The sequence below is a fragment of the Mytilus edulis genome, chromosome 9, assembly GCF_963676685.1.
Source record: "Mytilus edulis chromosome 9, xbMytEdul2.2, whole genome shotgun sequence".
Lineage (NCBI taxonomy): Eukaryota > Metazoa > Mollusca > Bivalvia > Mytilida > Mytilidae > Mytilus > Mytilus edulis.
In genome coordinates this window covers 28005957-28027998 of record NC_092352.1, presented here as the reverse complement: position 1 = coordinate 28027998, position 22042 = coordinate 28005957, and the positions used below count along the sequence as shown (strand labels likewise).

The 22042-nt window shown below is 32.4% G+C and overlaps 1 protein-coding gene across 1 annotated transcript in view; it reads right to left on the bottom strand.

The window, feature by feature from the left end:
• LOC139487986 (uncharacterized) overlaps positions 1–22042 on the bottom strand; it is a 29043-nt gene that overhangs the window by 2920 nt on the left and 4081 nt on the right. Inside the window, exons 2-8 of the mRNA XM_071273279.1 lie at positions 20351–20926; positions 15643–15711; positions 15079–15246; positions 14018–14099; positions 11960–12144; positions 10663–10830; positions 6373–6500 (exon numbers count right to left, since the gene is read on the bottom strand). Coding sequence (XP_071129380.1) covers positions 6373–6500; positions 10663–10830; positions 11960–12144; positions 14018–14099; positions 15079–15246; positions 15643–15711; positions 20351–20926 — 1376 coding nt within the window. The remainder of the gene's footprint in view (positions 1–6372; positions 6501–10662; positions 10831–11959; positions 12145–14017; positions 14100–15078; positions 15247–15642; positions 15712–20350; positions 20927–22042) is intronic.

Genomic DNA, 22042 nt, shown 5'->3' with positions numbered 1-22042 from the left:
TAATAATAGTTGGCTAAAAGAAAATAAAAGTTAATGATAGGTGACTAAAACAAAACGTTTATGATAGGGGACTAAAAGAAAATAAAAGTTAATGATAGGAGACTAAAAGAAAATAAAAGCTAATGATAGGTGGCTAAAAGTAAATGATAGATGGCTTAAAGAAATTAAAAGTTATTGAAAGGTGGCTTAAAGAATAAAAGTAAATGATAGGTGGCCAAAACAAAATAAAAGTTAATAAAAGGTGGCTAGAACGAAATAAAAGCTAATGAAAGGCGGCTTAAGCAAAGTAAAAGATACTGAAAGGTGGTTAAAAAAATTAATATTTAATGATGCGTGGCTAAAACGGAATAAAAGTTAATGATAGGCGGCTAAAACAAAATAGAAGTTTACGATAGGTGGCTCAAACAAAATAAAAGTCAATGATATGTGGCTAAAACAAAATTAAAGTCAATGATAGGAGGCTAAAAGAAAATAAAAGTTGAACGTATTAGGTAAAGTTAACGGCATGGTTCTGCATATTTCATCCTTAGTAGCATCTGTAACATTGATTTGGAACAAATAAACTGTCGTTTTGGTCGTCTCAAGTATTTCAATGATGTGAGGAAGGTTGTTAATAATAGGTAGCTAAATGAAAACAAAAGATAATGATAGGTGGCTAACTGAAAAAAAGTTACTAATAGGCGACTAAAATAAGAGTTAATGATAGGTGGCTAAAAGAAAATAAAAAAAATGAAAATTGGCTAAACCAAATAAAAGTAAATGATAGGTGGCCAAAAACAAAATAAAAGCTGAACGTATTAGGTAATGTTAGCCGCATGGTGCTGCATATTTCATCCTTGGTAGCATCTGTAACATTGATTTGGAACAAAGGAACTGTCGTTTTGGTCCTCTCAAGTATTTCAATGATGTGAGGAAGGTTGTTAATAATAGGTGGCTAAAAGAAAATAAAAGTTAATGATAGGTGACTAAAACAAAACGTTTATGATAGGTGACTAAAACAAAACGTTAATGATAGGTGACTAAAACAAAAAAGTTAATGATAGGAGACTAAAACAAAACGTTAATGATAGGAGACTAAAACAAAACGTTAATGATAGGAGACTAAAACAAAACGTTAATGATAGGAGACTAAAACAAAACGTTAATGATAGGAGACTAAAACAAAACGTTAATGATAGGTGACAAAAACAAAACGTTAATGATAGGAGACTAAAACAAAACGTTAATGATAGGAGACTAAAACAAAACGTTAATGATAGGTGACTAAAACAAAACGTTAATGATAGAGGACTAAAACAAAAAAGTTAATGATAGGAGACTAAAACAAAACGTTAATGATAGGTGACTAAAACAAAACGTTAATGATAGGAGACTAAAACAAAACGTTAATGATAGGTGACTAAAACAAAACGTTTATGATAGGAGACTAAAACAAAACGTTAATGATAGGTGACTAAAACAAAACGTTAATGATAGAGGACTAAAACAAAACGTTAATGATAGGTGACTAAAACAAAACGTTAATGATAGGTGACTAAAACAAAACTTTAATGATAGGTGACTAAAACAAAACGTTAATGATAGGTGACTAAAACAAAACGTTTATGATAGGCGACTAAAACAAAACGTTAATGATAGAGGACTAAAACAAAACGTTAATGATAGGTGACTAAAACAAAACGTTAATGATAGGTGACTAAAACAAAACGTTTATGATAGGCGACTAAAACAAAACGTTAATGATAGAGGACTAAAACAAAACGTTAATGATAGGTGACTAAAACAAAACGTTAATGATAGAGGACTAAAACAAAACGTTAATGATAGAGGACTAAAAGAAAATAAAAGTTAATGATAGGTGCCTAAAACAAAACGTTTATGATAGGAGACTAAAAGAAAATAAAAGTTAATGATAGGTGCCTAAAACAAAAGGTTTATGATAGGTGCCTAAAACAAAACGTTTATGATAGGGGACTAAAACAAAACGTTAATGATAGGGGACTAAAAGAAAATTAAAGCTAATGATAGGTGGTTAAAAGTAAATGATAGATGGCTTAAAGAAATTAAAAGTTATTGAAAGGTGGCTTAAAGAATAAAAGTAAATGATAGGTGGCCAAAACAAAATAAAAGTTAATAAAAGGTGGCTAGAACGAAATAAAAGCTAATGAAAGGCGGCTTAAGCAAAGTAGAAGATACTGAAAGGTGGCTAAAAAAATTAATATTTAATGATGGGTGGCTAAAACAAAATAAAAGTAAATAATAGGTGGCTAAAACAAAAAAGTAAATGAAAGGTGGCTAAAACAAAAAAGTAAATGATAGGTGGTTAAAACAGAAAAGTTAATGATAGTTCAAATTTGCTTGAATAACTATAAGTACTCTCGAATCGGTACTTTGTGTGGTTTTGTTTTATTTTTTTAGTTTTAAGTGCTAAGTACCGATCTAACTTACTGAGTCTATTACTAATTTAGAACTTACAAAACAAACTAAAAATATGTTTTACTGAAAGCAAATACTCGAATGATGAAAGCAAAATCTCGGATGATGAAATAGTACATACTTAAACTGTTTATCTTTTGATAAAATATATAAAATTGTCAATTTATTAGAAAATGTTGAGCTTGTGAATTATCGGAATAAGTACAGTTTTGAGGATATTGAATTCCTTTTTTCTACACATTATAAAATACAAAGGGACATTTAAAATTCAGAACTCAAAATGTTTTTTTCCTTAACTTTATGGGCTCTCTTTAATATATAAAAGTTAAGTTATCTAGAGGAAAACAATTGTCTGATCCACAAAATTGAACGGAATAAGCCAATCTGGGCATGGAGACAGCAGAACTTTTGAAAGATCCATTACATATTTATATTTATAAAGGAAATGTAGCTAAAAGAGTGAACAAAATTTTCAAAAATAAATAATTCGCTTGAAGCCATTTATCATAATGACACGAAGATGAGAACCTTAAATAGTGTATGAGTTAACAGTAAGAGAAGCAGTAGATATACGGTGACATGTATCAGTCCCCACTACTTAGTAAGTTTTCTAATCTCGTTATAAGAATTAACAGTAAGTGTAACATTAGAAATATGCTAATATGTATCAGTAATGGTTTACTTTTATAAATTGAAACTTGAATAGAGATTGTCTCATTTGCACTCATACCACATCTTCTAATAGTTAATCAGTACCAATTACTTACACATTTTACTAACCTAATTATTAGAGTAAAAGTAACAGTAGATATTCGGTTACATGTACCAGTACCCACTATTGATTATGTTTACAAACCTCGTTATGAGAATTAACCGTAAGGATAACATTAGATTATATATAGTGACATGTATCAGTACTCAAGCGTTACTTAGTTTACTGACCTTGTTATAATAGCTAACAGTAATGTAACAGTAAATGTAAGTAAATATGAAGCAGTAACCTTTATTTCCTAAGTTTACCTTAGCCGTATTTTGTATACAGTTTTGAAATTTTGGGTTCTCAATGATCTTCAACTTCGTACTTGTTTTGCTTTAAAACATTTTGATCTGAGCGTCACTGATGAGTCTTATGAAGACGAAACGCGCGTCTGGCGTATTAAATTATAAGCCTGGTACCTTTGATAACTATTTACTTAGTTCACTAATCTCCTGATAAGGGTAAACAGTATGCGCACATAGTAGATATATGGGGACATTTTTCAGTATCCATGCGAAACTTGATTTTATTTACCTCTAAGTAAGAGTTAACAGTAAGATCAAACGTGAAGGCAAACAGCTGATTTATACTGGCATATATCAGTACCCACTATAACTTAGGTAACATGTATTATTATTCACGCGTTATTAAGTCTAATTACCTCGTGATAAAAGTAAACAGTAAGGGAAACGGTGTATACTAAGATGTATCATTACCCACCATTTTTTTACTTAACTAAACTCGTTATAAGAGTTTACAGTAAGGTCAACAGTAGTTAAACAATTGTCGTGACGTCAGCCTACTCATTAACCGTGGATTCCTCCGGGCTCATGGTTTCTTTTTCAAGAATCACGCTTATCCATTGTATCTATATAGCATATATGCTGACATGTATAAGTATCCTCGTGTTACTAAGTTTTCTATCCTAGTTATAAGATTAACTAGTAAGGATCACAGTAGATGTCTGACAACATGTATGAGTACCAAAGCATAACAAAGTTTACTTACCTCGTTGTAAGAGTTAACAGTAGGAGTAACATTAGATGTACTAGTATGTTAAAAAAAAAAAAAAAAAAAAAAAAAACATGTATCATGACCTACGCGTTACTAAGTTTACTTACCTCGTTATACCGGTTAACAGTAAGGGTTATAATAGATGTATGCTAACAGTATCAATATTACCAAAACACCCTGCTTACTACTAACCTTATTATAAATGTTAACAGTAAGGGTTATAATAGATGTATGCTAACAGTATCAATATTACCAAAACACCCTGCTTACTACTAACCTTATTATAAATGTTAACAGTAAGGGTTATAATAGATGTATGCTAACAGTATCAATATTACCAATACACCCTGCTTACTACTTACCTTAATATAAATGTTAACAGTAAGGGTTATAATAGATACATGCTAACAGTATCAATATTACCAAAACACCCTGCTTACTACTAACCTTATTATAAATGTTAACAGTAAGGGTTATAATAGATGTATGCTAACAGTATCAATATTACCAATACACACTGCTTACTACTTACCTTATTATAAATGTTAACAGTAAGGGTTATAATAGATGTATGCTAACAGTATCAATATTACCAAAACACCCTGCTTACTACTAACCTTATTATAAATGTTAACAGTAAGGGTTATAATAGATGTATGCTAACAGTATCAATATTACCAATACACCCTGCTTACTACTAACCTTATTATAAATGTTAACAGTAAGGGTTATAATAGATGTATGCTAACAGTATCAATATTACCAAAACACCCTGCTTACTACTAACCTTATTATAAATGTTAACAGTAAGGGTTATAATAGATGTATGCTAACAGTATCAATATTACCAATACACCCTGCTTACTACTAACCTTATTATAAATGTTAACAGTAAGGGTTATAATAGATGTATGCTAACAGTATCAATATTACCAAAACACCCTGCTTACTACTTACCTTATTATAAATGTTAACAGTAAGGGTTATAATAGATGTATGCTAACAGTATCAATATTACCAATACACCCTGCTTACTACTAACCTTATTATAAATGTTAACAGTAAGGGTTATAATAGATGTATGCTAACAGTATCAATATTACCAATACACACTGCTTACTACTAACCTTATTATAAATGTTAACAGTAAGGGTTATAATAGATGTATGCTAACAGTATCAATATTACCAATACACCCTGCTTACTACTAACCTTATTATAAATGTTAACAGTAAGGGTTATAATAGATACATGCTAACAGTATCAATATTACCAATACACCCTGCTTACTACTTACCTTAATATAAATGTTAACAGTAAGGGTTATAATAGATGTATGCTAACAGTATCAATATTATCAATACACCCTGCTTACTACTAACCTTATTATAAATGTTAACAGTAAGGGTTATAATAGATGTATGCTAACAGTATCAATATTACCAATACACCCTGCTTACTACTTACCTTAATATAAATGTTAACAGTAAGGGTTATAATAGATACATGCTAACAGTATCAATATTACCAAAACACCCTGCTTACTACTAACCTTATTATAAATGTTAACAGTAAGGGTTATAATAGATGTATGCTAACAGTATCAATATTACCAAAACACCCTGCTTACTACTAACCTTATTATAAATGTTAACAGTAAGGGTTATAATAGATGTATGCTAACAGTATCAATATTACCAAAACACCCTGCTTACTACTAACCTTATTATAAATGTTAACAGTAAGGGTTATAATAGATGTATGCTAACAGTATCAATATTACCAATACACCCTGCTTACTACTAACCTTATTATAAATGTTAACAGTAAGGGTTATAATAGATGTATGCTAACAGTATCAATATTACCAAAACACCCTGCTTACTACTAACCTTATTATAAATGTTAACAGTAAGGGTTATAATAGATGTATGCTAACAGTATCAATATTACCAATACACACTGCTTACTACTAACCTTAGTATAGGAGTTAACAGTAAGGGTTAAAATAGATGTATGCTAACAGTATCACACTATTACCAATACACCCTTCTTATTAAGTGTACTAACCTTAGTATAGGAGTTAACAGTAAGAGTTACAATAGATGTATGATATGAACATGTATCAATAGTATCAGTACACACTATTTACTAAGTCTACTAACCTCGTTATACGAGTTAACAGTTAGGGTGACAGTAGATGTATGCTGACATGTATCAGTGCCTACAATTGTCACAACTTGTGGTTTATCCACTCCTCCTGGTGGCCACTTCTTTTTTAAATCAAGGGTCACTGTGAACATAAAAGGCTCTTAATATTTACAAAACCTATCAATTCGTTGTTATGATTGAGCAGAAAATGGTGTTAGAATTATTATATTAGCATTTGAAATAATGAAATGGAAGCTCCGTGAATAATAAAAATGAATATGAGCATCATCCTATTGTACGAAAAATGGCTATGTCCGGGTAGCAAATCTTGAGAAAAAATGAAAAGTACATTACTTTTGAGTAATGAAATAAAATTATATGTATGTATATGCACAAAATACCTTACAAATATAGGTAATTTTTTAGTAACAACAAAGATATGTCATTTGGACCTGCTTAATTCTATAACTGCCCTTGAAATTTTTACTAGATAACATTTTTGTTCTCTTTGGAGATTCCGTGTATCGTAAAATTATCGGAATTCCAATGGGGACTAACTATGCACCACTTATTGTGGACCTGTTTTTGTATTGTAATGAGTTACAATTTACTAAAATCAGCAAAGACCCATCGAAACAACATTTGATACAAAAATTTAATAACACTTAATTATTTGGATGATACATTGGCTCTCAATAATGACGACTTCAGTATGTAGACTAAAGAGAGTTATCCTGATGAACTGACTTTAAATAAAGCTTATACTAACAATGAACACTTCCCTTTCTTGGATATTGATATCAATTTCTTTAACGGTAAGCTTAATACCAAAATTTATGATAAAAGAGATGATTTTTCTCATTTCCTACTGTTGATTATCCATGTTTAGATGGTGACGTTTCCTTGTCACCATCTTATGGTTTATATATCCCAACTTGTTCGATTCGCTCGTGTAGGTAACAACGCATTTGCTGATAACGAAAGTAATTAATGTATTACTGACAAATTATTAAAATGTACACCAGGTTTTTCGATATTTCAAATAAATCAAAACATTTATTAAGTTTTATCATCGGAACAAGGACATCATTCGTAAATATAAATCAATATGCAGACATCTTATACGTTCAGGTATTTCCCATCCAATCTTTTAAAGTAATATACTTTACAAAGCACAAACATATCGGCATCCATCTCAAAAGCTTACCTAACCTTTAAACAGACTTATTAAAAAGGGATATAGTTACGATACTGTTGTCAGGTCACTAAGGATGGCATATTTTAGAATTAATATTGATTAACTCATAGGGTCTTTGCTTCGGAAATAAACACATTCATTCTAAAACCAGTTGTTGGCATGATACGAGATATGTTATTCTCATATATGTGATGATGATATGATACTAAACCTCTAATGGGAGGGATAGTGCTTGATTTTCATATGATGAAGAAATAATTTTTCAATCGTGTATATGAGGTCTGGAGCTTGCATGTCAGTAGCTGCTAGTAGTCCTTTGTTAATTTATGTATTATTTTGCTTAGTTTCTTTGGACACCTTTTCTGACATCGGACTTGGACTTCTTTAAAACTGAGTTTTACTGTACGTATTGCTGAGTGTTTGTTTTTTCTGCATTGGCTAGAGGTATAGGGGAAGTGTTGAGATCTCACAAACTAGAGGCTCTTAAGAGCCTGTGTCGCTCACCTGGGTCTATGTGCATACATGTATTAAACAGAGGACACAGATGGATTCATGACAAAATTGTGTTTTGATGATGGTGGTGTGTTTGTATATCTTACTTTACTGAACATTCTTGCTACTTACAATTTTCTCTATCTATAAGAAACTTGGCCCTTTAGTTACACAGAGGAAAATATTTTGTAAAAATTTACAAAAATTAATAAAATTAATGATTATTGTTAAAAATTGAATATAAAGGGCAATAACTCTTTTAAGGGGTCAACTGACCATTTAGGTCATGTTGAATTATTTGTAGATCTTACTTTGCTGAACATTATTGCTGTTGACAGTTTATCTCTATCTATACTAATATTCAAGATAATAACCAAAAACAGCAAAATTTCTTTAAAAATTACCAATTGTGGGGCAGCAACTCAACAACCCATTGTCCAATTAATCTGAAAATTTCAGAGCAGATAAATATTGACTAGATAAACAATTTAACCCCTATTCAGATTTGCTCTAAATGCTTGGGTTTCAGAGTTATAAGCCAAAATCTACATTTTATCCCTATGTTCTATTTTTAGCCATGGCGGCCATCTTGGTTGGTTGGCCGGTTCACCGGACACTTTTTTAACTAGATACTCCAATGAAGATTGTGGTTAAGTTTTGTAAAATTTGGCCTAGTAGTTTCAGAGAAGATTTTTGTAAAAGACTACAAAATTTACGAAAAATTGGTAAAAAATGACTATAAAGGGCAATAACTCCTAAAGGGGTCAACTGACCATTTTGATCATGTTGACTTATTTGTAGATCTTACTATGTTGTACATTATTGCTGTTTACAGTTTATCTCTAACTATAATAGCATTCAAAATAATAACCAAAAACGACAAAATTTCCTTAAAATTACCAATTCATGGGCAGCAACCCAACAACGGGTTGTCCGATTCATCTGAAAATTTCAGGGCATATAGATCGACCTGATGAACAATTTTATTCCATGTCAGATTTGCTCTAAATGCTTTGGTTTTAGAGTTATAAGCCAAAATCTACATTTTACCCCTATATTTTTAGCAATGGCGGCCATCTTGGTTGGTTGGCCAGGTCACGCCACACATTTTTTAAACTAGATACACCAATGATGATTGTGGCCAAGTTTGGTTAAATTTGGCCCAGTAGTTTCAGAGGAGAAGATTTTTGTAAAAGTTAACGACGACGGACGACGACGACGACGGACGCCGACGGACGCCGACGGACGCCGGACGCCAAGTGATTGGAAAAGCTCACTTGGCCCTTCGGGCCAGGTGAGTTAAAAATTGCTTACACCGCCGCATTTCTGTGACTGTCACAAGTCAGGAGCCTATATTGTATGATTTTTAATTTTAGTTCATCTATATGGTTTAGAGTTTAGTATGGCCTCCATTATCACTGAACTTGTACACATTTTTGTTCAGGGGCCAGCTGAAGCACTTCTTTGGGTGCGGGATTTTCTTGCTGTGTTGAAGACCAATTGTTGGCCTTCGGTTGAATTTTGCTCTTTGGTCGGGTTGTTGTGTCTTTGGCACATTCCCCATTTCAATTCTCAATTTTGAAGACTGATGTTCAACTGATATTTTTTTCAATTCATGCAAATTACAGATTAAATTAATCCGTTCAAAAGAAAATATGTTTTATATCTAAACACTACACAAGCTGCTTTAAGAATGGCGTTCTTAAAACACTTTGATCGAAAATCTAATCATGTATTATGTGTAGTTATACAGTTTAAGTTTGTGTCAAAATTTACAGGATGATCAATTTTTATTTTGAAACTTAGAAAATTTCCCAATAAGATAAAATCAACAATTATTTCACATGTAAACAAATCCTGTAACAATGAGTGTCAGGAAATTAAGTACCTTGAATTATTTACTCAATTTCCATTAAAATGTCCATGGTCAATTGAATCAATTTGAAAGTACATTTATTGAAAAATACCCAAAAGTGATTGGTAATTCATGTGATTGGTGAAAAGTCTGGGTAAAAGTTATCAAGATCGGATCATGTACATTTGACTTCAAAAAGCCGTGAAATCAATCGATAATCTAGGATTCTGTATATTGATTGAGGAAACTATTAGCTTTGAGTCACAATATGAAGATTTTTGTAAAGTGTGTGCAATGACTGCATACCATTGTATTTGACGGTAAAAAGTGACAGACACAATGAAGATCGTTTTAACCAGACCGATTTAAAAAGGGACACATATGAGAAAATAGTCTGATCCAGTGACATGTTGATCTGCCTGCTAAAAAATCTCGTTAATAAATGGTTGTCTTTAAGGGTTATCTGTCTTTGTATCTCTCATATTTGAAAATACGTATTTAAGACAAATGATCCGTGCTTTTCTTTAGAACTGTTCTAGACTCATCCGTTTCCTTAGAAATGTGAAACTGTTTGATAATCTTCTACCAAAGAATGTATATGGAAGTGTTTAACGACCTTGACTGGCTATACAGCCCTCGCACGGTCGGTTACCAAAGAAGAAAAGGGAGAACTAAGGATGAAGATGTGGACAACACCTGACTATGGATTGTGACTTCCTGATAAAAAGTATCGGGTAAATGAACATTAGTTAAGCTTACTCGTTTCAATGTTTAACTCCAAATGGTCTAGATCCCCTGATACTGTAAATAGGTAGTCTTCGAAGGCATCAGGATCTTCAATTGTCAGAAAAATTGCTGATTTTCCAACTGCAGTGTTCTCTTCAAGTTCTGTTTCGTTTTCATTCGTCCTGATAATAATTTCAGTGTCTGCAATACAAATTATCAGCTATTTGGAAATTATTATTAAACGATCTTAAGACCTTTTCAAGCGTCAATGTAGAAGGTTATATGGAACCGTTATTGTAGTTAGTCTGGTATGTTTTTAATTGTAGTTCATTCATACGTTTTGGAGGTTAGTATGACACCATTTCCACTGAACTAGTAAACATTTTTATTTAGGGGCTAGCTGCGGCCCACGTCCGAGTGTGAAATTTTCTCGCTGCGTTGAAGACCCATTGGTGGCATTCGACTGTTATCTGCTCTTTGGTCGGATTGTTGTCTCTTTGACATATTCCCCATTTCCATTCTCAATTTTATAATAGAACTAAATTTGTCATGATTAGTTTCGTGAAAATGGTTTTACTCAAATTATCCTCAATTCCAACTTCGCTTTTCTCGTTTTACCTATTTTTATCAATGCATTTATATATTTCCAAGCTTTTGGACAATTTTAAATCTTTTAGAATCATATGTTATCGACAAGCTATCATTCATGATAATTAGATGAAAAAGATAAAAACATAGTTTTGTCAGACATCTTAACAGAAGATGAATATTTATGATCTATTGCTATATACATTTCTACCCATTTACATTCAGTGAAAATTAATGTTTTCCACAATAACGTTAACATATTTGACATTCCTAAAAAGTTACACATGTCTGTGTATATCACTTTATAAAAGAAGAGACCCCATGTGTTCGCTTATCCAACAATGTGTATCTGACGCTAACCTTTAGCAGCATAATTCAGCGATCGGGTCTCGAGTACCGATAATGTTACTTTATTAAATCCAGATTCTGTTCTTTCTTGTATATATGTTCTTCTCCTTTTCGTAAAAACTTCCAATTTAGTAACCAATTTTAGCCAATAGAATATCAGTAACATAATCAGGAAACCAATCAAAACTAACAGTTGGTACGTAATAATTCAAAGATGTTTTTTTTTTTATTTAATGAAACTAATAGCTTTGTGTCATGATGCGATGCAATTATGAGACACTAAACTGTAATGATGGTAAAGTAATGGATAAGAGTAAACGATCTTACTTCAAGTTTTGCTTCAATTCTGAAGCTTCATTCTTGATTTAAAACACGCTTCTTAATATATACTTACTATTTTTGGTTGTAAATTTTAGAGCCCATGCTTTATTTTTGAGAGTGGACGCAGACGAAATGTCGATCGTTTCACCAGCTTCCAGTTCTCCTGAATACGTTACTTGTCTTGTTGTCTGTGGACAGTCACTTCGTGTATTGGCTGCACATACCGCATACGATATTATGTTGGCACCAGACGAGTACCTATAGATTAAAAAAAAACGTCTTAACTAGTGTACTCCATTTAGTTATTTTTTTTAATGTCGTGATATGAATGGTGTCATATCTTTTGTTGAATTTAAAAAAATGTGACCTTTGTAAATATGTTTATCATTAATATGTTAATTGATATTTCTACTGAAGTAAACACCATTTTGAATTCAATTGATCATTCTTTTTCAGTGTAAACGGTAGGGTTTTTTTTTCAGTGTGTAAATGGTCTGTTTTATTCAGTGTTAACGGTCTTTATTTTTCAGTGTACACTAAATTTGATTCAAACGTGAGTGTATATCATGTTCTGTCTTATAAGAATAGTTATATTTACGATATTCAAGTTTAGACCAAGTTGTATCGTTTTTTTCGAGACCTATATCATGCGATTATACTGTATATCACCAATCAAGGAATAATCTGCTCCTTAAGAAACTCCTTAAACGTTTCATAAAGAATATTTTTTTATAACTGTACAGCCTGAGTTAATTAAGGAATGACTGTCATATTTTTTCTGTCTATGAAGAAATAACATAAAAAGTTTGGTGCACACTGAATAACGCGCGTAGCGGGTTATTTAACAGTGTGCACCACATTTTTTATGTTATTTCGAATAGACAGAAAAAATATTACAGTCATTTCTTATAATTTAATTCTAAATCCATTTTAAACCGTCGAAAACCATGAAAAAACGTTGCTGACGTCACGGTCACATGACTAAATTATGTATATGGGCTCATAACAAAATAACGTCAGCCAATCAGAAGACGCGTTACATCCAAAATTAAATTATTATACAATAAATATATAATTTAGGATGTACTTAGGTGAGGTTTTGGATTTTGTGTCAAATTTTTGGACTCCTTGGTGTTTTTCCATACAATACAATGTAAAATATTTTGCCCCATAACACCCATTTTTTTTTCATATAAGACTTAATAGTTCATGAAAGGTCATTTACCAAAATTTCAGAAGATTCTTAATTTTCTTTCTTTTGTTTCGAGACCTAATAATACCAATGCAAATATAAGGTAAAAGTCCGAGTCAGCCTTTTCCCGCCATATTTTAAATCTCAAATATCTCGAAAAGGAGGTCCATGACCTATCAATATTTTTACCTTATTTTATTCCTTAATTGATGCTCTACTAGCTTATAGTATCAATTTTAACTTCTTAATTTATCAATTTTCACCTAACCTCACCTAAGTACATCCTTAACAAACAATTAATAATCTATATTTTCAATAGTCAGGTTCATAATGTACTTTAACAAGTCTTTAATCCTTAAAATGGTATCATCCTTATTAAGAAATAACGTTTGTCATGTACTATAACTGTTACAGTTACTATACTATAGAACTTAAGGTTATTATTTATTGTGCGGAATCTTATTCCACTCTTTTTATATGTATTTTGTGTATACGTTGTAATGTTGTACAAATTATAATTTGTACAGATTTTGTGTACAAGTTGTCAGTGTTTTATGACCAGCTTAACACAAATGGATGATGAAAGCACCTAGTCTTTTGTTTAGCATATGTCTGTCATATTTTCACAACTACATGATACAGTCTAATATTGAGCCTGATACAAACACATTATAAAAACACAAACAGACTTTTTAAGGATATGATTTTGGTATAAGGAGAAAAATAAAATTATAATTTAAACCGTCCAGTTTCCAGTTTTAGAACAAGGAGAATAACACTAAATGTTAGGTTGAAGAATATACATTTGAATTTAAGACATTAAACTGATACATTTTATAAGATAAACTTTTATTACCTAGCGCAATCAGGTATGTGTCAAAAAACTTGTACAAATCATATTTTGTACAAACTTACATCTTGTACACAACATGTACATACCATGCAATTTTATCTCCCTCTTTGATAGCAATATTTTCGTCGGCAGCATTATCATAAGTAACCAAGGTATCTATGTAAGTGTCTACAAAATCAATTGACACTAAATAATCTGATGATAAGGTGACATCATCTTGAATTGCAACTAACAACAAATGATCTGCTCGGATAATAAAATAAGCAAATTAACTCTGATGGAGGAATAATACTATTCATTTCTTAGAATTTTTATTTTAAATATAGAATTTTGTATTTCATGAACCTGATTGGATCGCAAACAACAACAAATAATCGGCTCGGATAAAGAAATAAGCACATAATGAAAAATAAATCGAAAATTTTACAATGACAATTAAAGTCACATGAAACGTTTGACTTGTGAAAATAAATTGTTAATTAAATTCTTGAACCAATGCATGTATATATCATAAACTTAGTCTTCTGTGCACGATTTTATCATTTTTTTTCGCATCCATATCGTATAATCATAATTTTTTTTTCTCACTCAGTCTATTTTGATTTGACTGAAATATGGCAGCTAAATAATTGTCGTGTTTTGAAGCCTATTACACATTATGTATTCTCAAAACAGCACAATCAGTGCTAAAACACCCGAATTGATACATTTCCCCACAAAAAATATCACAGACACAATAAGAACAATATACAAACATGCTGTATATTTATACATAAATCATATGTAGTATAACGAAATGAGAGATCTATATTTTTATTAGATTGCTAAAGCATGCGATAAACATCAATGAAAGGTAATAGACAGTTTTATGTGTATTCGGATGACGAGTCTTTTAAGTTCACAGATTCGACCAGACCCAGTGCTATTAAAGCCTGAGTTGGTTTAAATTATTGAGACAAAAGGACATGCTTACTCACTGATTACTTGCTTTGATTCTATCAACTTGAAGGTCAACCCATAATTTCCCCGTCTATACAATTATAGTCAATAAGGAACCTTTGGACGAGCATGTTTAGCAAATCATATAATCAACAATCCATTAGACAGAAATTAGGTAAATTTATCAAAAACAAAAGCATAAATATACCTGGAATAATTATTGAAGTGAACCCTATAATTCTGTAAGTACTGGTATCTATAGGCCGTAATACTCCGATCTGTATTGTTCCACTGGCTTTTGCATAAAAGATCCAGGATGTAATCACTCCACAACATGTTATTTCCCATGCCGAATCCATTAATATCGTTATTTTACCTGAAATATGAACATCACTGTATTGAAATTTTATTACATTTTCATAATTAATTTCCCAAGGTCTATTTCATTCAACTTTAACTCTTTTTAAAAATTGTAAGAACAATTAAATTTTCATACTCCCCTAAAAGTGGGTCTCATTGGGGTCTAATCGTGACTCGGGATTGCCGATTTTTTTTTAAGCGTGACACTTGGAAGTCAACTTACCGTGCCGGGAAAACGGGAAATGAAGTCTAGCGGGGTACGGGAAATTACTAAAAAATGAGAATTGCTTACGTACATAGTGTAAACGAGATACGGGAATCTGATAAAACAGTAAGCGGGGGTCTAGGATGGGAATCCCCAAATGAGACCCCCCTAAAAAATTAAAAATGAAAATAAAGAGTATTTTCTTACCTGCTGCTTTATCTGCATTAGTGTTTAAATTTTCTGGTTCATCATAAGTAAAATAGTTCACATCACAAACTGTAAAAAGTATGAAAAAGACAAAGAACAAAGATATACATGATTCGATAGATATGTTGAAAAGAATAAAATAATTTCAATTTGGGAAACATAATAACATAATTTTATATTTAGTACTGTAATGCGGGGTTCACACATTGCCAATTATTGCTCCCGTTTGAGATCAGACAGCGATACGACACGAAAGTAAAAAAGTCGGATTAGTATCCTCAATTATCTGGAATGTTCTATTATTGTCTGGACGCAGTCGTTTTAGTTCGTAACAGATTCCTACTGGTCGGGAAGGGTCCGAATAGTTCGGCAAAGCACCCCGACAGTTAGGTGCGTCCCGTAACATTCGGGGAAACTCAGCCGATTTTGTCTAGTCGGATTACAATCTTGCCTATGTCGTGACAGATTCTTCTGTATCGGATCGAATTCCTAACAATGTTCTGTGTATTCGGGACGGTGTCCTGTGGAACGGGAATGATCTGGAGAAATTTTTCATTGCTGTTTTTCTGCCGATTGAGTCCAGATTGCATCCAGATCTTGTCGATTGCGAACCGTTTTTGCCGAAACCGTTCCGAAACAGTCCCGTTATTAATTCTAAATTCGTCAATGATTCCCACGTCAGAGTCCCGACAATTACAGAATACAATACGACTGAGACCAGACAAAGCCGTTTGCAATGCGATAGAGCGGACCGTGATAGGATTACGTTCCGACAGTACCTGATCATCTCGATTATGCCGACAGTTTTCTAACGGATAACTTCCGTCAGCGTCGGTTCACTGTCTTGTCACTATCTGATCTCTGTCGGATTACATTCTGTAGAATCGGGACGCAGTCGTGACAGACTCGGTCGAATTTTACCTGGCGAAAGATACAAATCGGATTAGAAGCGGATTTAGAACGGGAATATCGGGATAAATTCGCTTGAAAAAGGTTGAATATCGACGTTTCCTGAACAATATCTGATTGTTGTCGTGACTAAATTTTTTTTTACAAATTTTGATTAAAGTTTGAATTTCCATCCACGATTCATAGGATCTTGATCAGACTTTTAATAAATTTTAATCGGGAATGGTCCTGTCAAGGACGGCAGTAAAAATCGTGAATGTGTGACCCCAGCTTAAGGCTATTTTCTTTTGACAGACGGCGATTACATATATATACCTGCTATTTGTTCAGTAATGATTTTATTGGTTACAATCACTTATTCACACGATGTTTTTGATTGAAATCGGATAGAATTGCATCTTTTATGACCTGATGACAGTTTTTTTCTATTTGTTTTCGTTGGAGGAAATATTTTGTATTTTTTCAAAAAGGTTACAACCTCACGGTTTGAAAAGATGATGAAATTCCTGTAATTAAAAGGCCATTGAGATCATATCTATACTTCAAATAGACTTTGAATAGACTTATTAAGAAGGGATATAATTACGATACTGTTGTCAAGTCATTAAAGATTGCATATTTTGGCGTTAATATTGAGTCACTGATAAGGTCTTTGCATCGGAACTAAACACATTTATTCTAAAAACAGTTGTTGGCATGACACGGGTTATGTTCTTCTCATATATGTTATGATGGTATGATACTAAACCCCTAACGGGAAGGATTGTGCCTGATGTTCATATGATGAAATCATAATCTTTCAGTCAGTTTAATTGAAGTCTGGAGCTGGCATGTCAGTTAACTGCTAGTAGTCTGTTGTTATTTATGTATTATTGTCATTTTGTTTATTTTCTTTGGTTACATCTTCTGACATCAGACTCGGATTTCTCTTGAACTGAATTTTAATGTGCGTATTGTTATGCGTTTACTTTACTACATTGGTTAGAGGTATAGGGGGAGGGTTGAGATCTCACAAACATGTTTAACCCCGCCGCATTTTTGCGCCTGTCCCAAGTCAGGAGCCTCTGGCCTTTGTTAGTCTTGTATTATTTTAATTTTAGTTTCTTGTGTACAATTTGGAAATTAGTATGGCGTTCATTATCACTGGACTAGTATATATTTGTTTAGGGGCCAGCTGAAGGACGGCTCCGGGTGCGGTAATTTCTCGCTACATTGAAGACCTGTTGGTGACCCTCTGCTGTTGTTTTTTATTTGGTCGGGTTGTTGTCTCTTTGACACATTCCCCATTTCCATTCTCAATTTTATTCAATCTTTCACAATTCACGCAGTCTGATGTTGAAATAGCATTATATTTTATGTTGACGGTTTATGTTAGTATACTAGATTTACGTTGTGTATAAGTATAATAGCATACATAGTTGGTTCTATGTTATCAATATCGGGAGATATACTTTTTAAAACGGTAGTTTCAATGAAAATATTATATCAATTGATAAAATCTAAACTTCAGCAGATAACTCCTTCCGACAAAGATAAAGTCGGCCCTTTTGATCATACAACTACGTTATTATACATTCCTTGTTCTTTCGATTTTGAATTTCCTTGTGAAGGTAAATCCGAAAATAGATTCGTATGCATTTAATTTATAAAAAGTCAATTTCATTTCAATTTTATCAAATACCCTTTTTGATCATCAGTTTTGTTGACACGAAGAGCAGCTTTAATATAATGATAAAAAGATGTTGTGTACACTCAGTAAGATGAAAATTTTGTCCAGCATTTATTTTTTGAATAGTAACAACTGTCCTGTCTTTTTATTTTTCACCCTATTCGGTCCAGCCCTTTTTTGTTTTACATTAATTGTCATCCTACCATTTTTCTGCTTAGTGTCTCATTCTGCCACTTTTTCAAATTTTATCCTAGACCCCAACCGTATACAAATTAAGTGATAGCTGCCTGAGTTTATGCTATCTATACTATTAAACGAGAAGACCTCATTTTTGGTGTCGCTTCTCTTCTTTCCACAATAAATTGAATCTGACTGAAAATTTCGTACAATGACGGGACAATACCCGGATGACTTTTTTCTCGTTTTTCTCCTAAAATAACTCAATCTGAATAATCATATGAATGGATGACAAATGCGACTATGCACTGTACCTATAGGACACAGAGGCGTGTTAATTAATTTATTGTTTTGCGTTTTTCTGTATACTTTGAACATACATATACTACGAATAAAGTGTATTTTCAGAATTTTATCTGCTATCATTTTCAAGTTTACTATCCACGGCAGTCACAGAGTTTATTAAATAGAGAGGGTCTGTATACTATATCAATGATCACCATGGATCGATTAGTAAACTTAGAATTGAAAGTAAATACGCTTTATTTATATAATAATGAATGTTCTCAATATACAGATAAGAGCTAAAATTATTCATGTGAACTTTTAATACTTTTTCTGAAATTCTCCAGTCATTAAATCTTTTACAAAATTCATTGATTACAAAAAAAAAAGAAGATGTGGTATGATTGCCATGTTGAGACAACTCTCCACAAGAGACCAAAATGACACAGAAATTAACAATTATAGGTTACCGTACGGCCTTCAACAAAGAGAAAAGCCCATACCGCATACTAAGCTTCAAAAGGCCCCGAAATGACAATGTAAAACAATGCAAACGAGAAAACTAGCGGCCTTATTTATATATAAAGAGTGGTACTAGAATAACTAATTTTGCAACAGTACTTATTTTTATAAAGTGTGATGTTAGGTGCATGGTGCACGATGTTTGTCTCATATGTGTCTATATAGTTGCTGCTACGTTTAACACATATATAAAATAAGAATGATTGGCAATGTAACAACTCTCCAGAAGAGACCAAGATAAATTAACCGTTTGAACTATAGGCCACAGAACGACCATCAACAATGACCAAACTCTTATTGCACTGTCAGCTATGAAAGACTCCGAAATGACAAATATAAAGTAATTCAATAGAGAAAACTAGATGTGGTCGAGTTGTTGTCTCTTTGATGCATTACCCATTTCCATTCTTAATTTTAAACTATAAAAATAGTTAATTAAAACGGTCTTAAATCATCAGATAGATACAAAGCAGAAAGGCATTTAACAAAAACACAGACCGGACGTGGCAGGGTATTCATACATCCCCACAACAAAAAAGATTTTAGAGTGCTCGCAGTTGTATGTATATGCTTTTCGAATTTAGAAATTTGCACAATTTAAATCGAAAATTGTATCGCAAGAAAAACAAATATGTTATTGCAAGCAACTGATGTTATTTCTGTGCTTATTTTGTTTACAGAAAATTAAAATTAGAGTAGTATAGTTGAGAGGTTGATGCAGTATACTGTTAACCATAACTCCGTCAGGAATGCGTTATTAAATGTAATATACAGAATGTTCTGTTATAATTGTCATTTAAATCTCAAATCATTGTCTATAGAATTAATGATTTTAGTTCAAATCTTTGTCTTTAAAACTGTGGATTTTAATTTTAAATCTTTGTCTTTAAATTCCTTGATTTCAAATTTGATTTTTGATTTCTCTTAACGCAAGGATGAAATATAGTATACACATACCTTGCAAAACGAAAACGTACAATATAATGGAATGTAGTGAATCTTTACCCATGGCTTTAAAAGACAAAATCAAAGGACCCCGATTGTTCTTTTAAATGAAAAGTAACATTGAGCGTTTTCTGATTCTTTGTAAGCATGACTTTGACACATGATATGTATTTTAATCATATTGGATATAAGTATACTTACAATAATCGCATGTGAAGTCAGCTGTAAATACTGCTGCCTCTGATAAAAAATTACTCAAAGAACTTATCGTTATGTATTTAGTTGCTGTCTGCGCAAGTTGTCTATCAGTATAGTAATTGCGATGTGTATACGCAGCTTCAGCATCATATATCCTAAGATCAATAGTGTCTGGTTTTTGGTTTCCTGCTAGGGTGTATGTATCATTGTTCTCACCTATTGCAATCATAAGACAGTAATTTGGTATATCTGGTCTATCACCCTTTATTTCGGTAAATATGTCTGTCCATATATACTTCAAGTTTTCTATTGTTTCTACACTTCCGGATCCTCTTCGATCGACGAAGTCATCCAGAGCATCATTTATACCAGTAACTGTACTTTTAGATTTGAAATCAAAAAGTTCAGTCGGAGTAGTCCCATATAAATGACAGGAAAAACGGGTTTGCATGTACCCAACACTGAATTTTGTGACAACTTCCTTCGCAAAATCCACCTGACCCTTCTTTGAGCCTGTTGTTGAAACTTGGCTATCAATAACGAAATAAAATGCGATGTCGTATCTCATTGGAGCACATCCTGAAACAAAATTAAAAAAAATTACAGGTAAGTATGCAAACAAATTCAACTTTTTGTAAGGTAGCAAATATCATTTATCATAATTCAAATCATGCCATATAGTGTTTCTTGAATGGTATGTAGTGCTCATCATAAGATCTGTTTTCATTATTATTGTTTTAAATCATGGGGCATTTATTCGATAGTAAATAGTTATATCAGACTTCCATATTTCATTTCACGCGTAGTTATCTTTTGGTGACAAATCCATTCTGTAGTATATATATATATATATATAATCAACCTTATACCTGTAGGGTGCCAAAAGATCCTTTATGCTATAAGGATCTTGTTAACGCATCATTGTAAATATAACGGTATTTGATGAGACTGTCATCAAAGGGAGAGGTTCAGCGCTATAAAACTAGGTTTAATCCACCATTTTCTACATTTGAAAATGCCTGTACCAAGTCAGGAATATGACAGTTATTGTCCATTCGTTTTTGATGTGTTTTGTTATTCCATGTGATTATCGACTTTCCGATTGGATTTTCCTCTAAGTTCAGTATTTTTGTGATTTTACTTTTTTTGTAATACATATAAACAATCATCAAAGATTAAATGGACAATAGAAATTTGGAATGTGTCAAAGAGACAACGCGACCAAAGAGCCGAAAACAGTTGAACGCCAACAATAGGTTTTCAATACAACGCAAAAATCCCGCACCCGCAGACGTGTTTCAACTGGTCCCTTAGTTCAGTGATAATGAACGTAATACTATACTACAAAAATATAAATGAACTAAAATTTAAATCATACAAGACTAACAAAGGCCAGAGGATCCTGACTTGGGACAGGCGCAAAAAATATGCAGCGGGGTTTAACATGTTTTTGAGATCTCAAATCTCCCCTTTACCTCTAGCCAATGTAAAAAAAACCCCACACAGCAATACTCCCAGTGAAACTCATTTCAAAAGAAGCCCGAGTCCGATGTCAGGATAGGTAACAAAAGAAACAAAAAATGACAATGATACATAAAATAACAAAGGACTACTAGCAGTTAATAACAAGTCAGCTCCAGACCTCAATTAAACTGATTGAAAGATTATGTCTTCATCATATTAATATCAAGCATA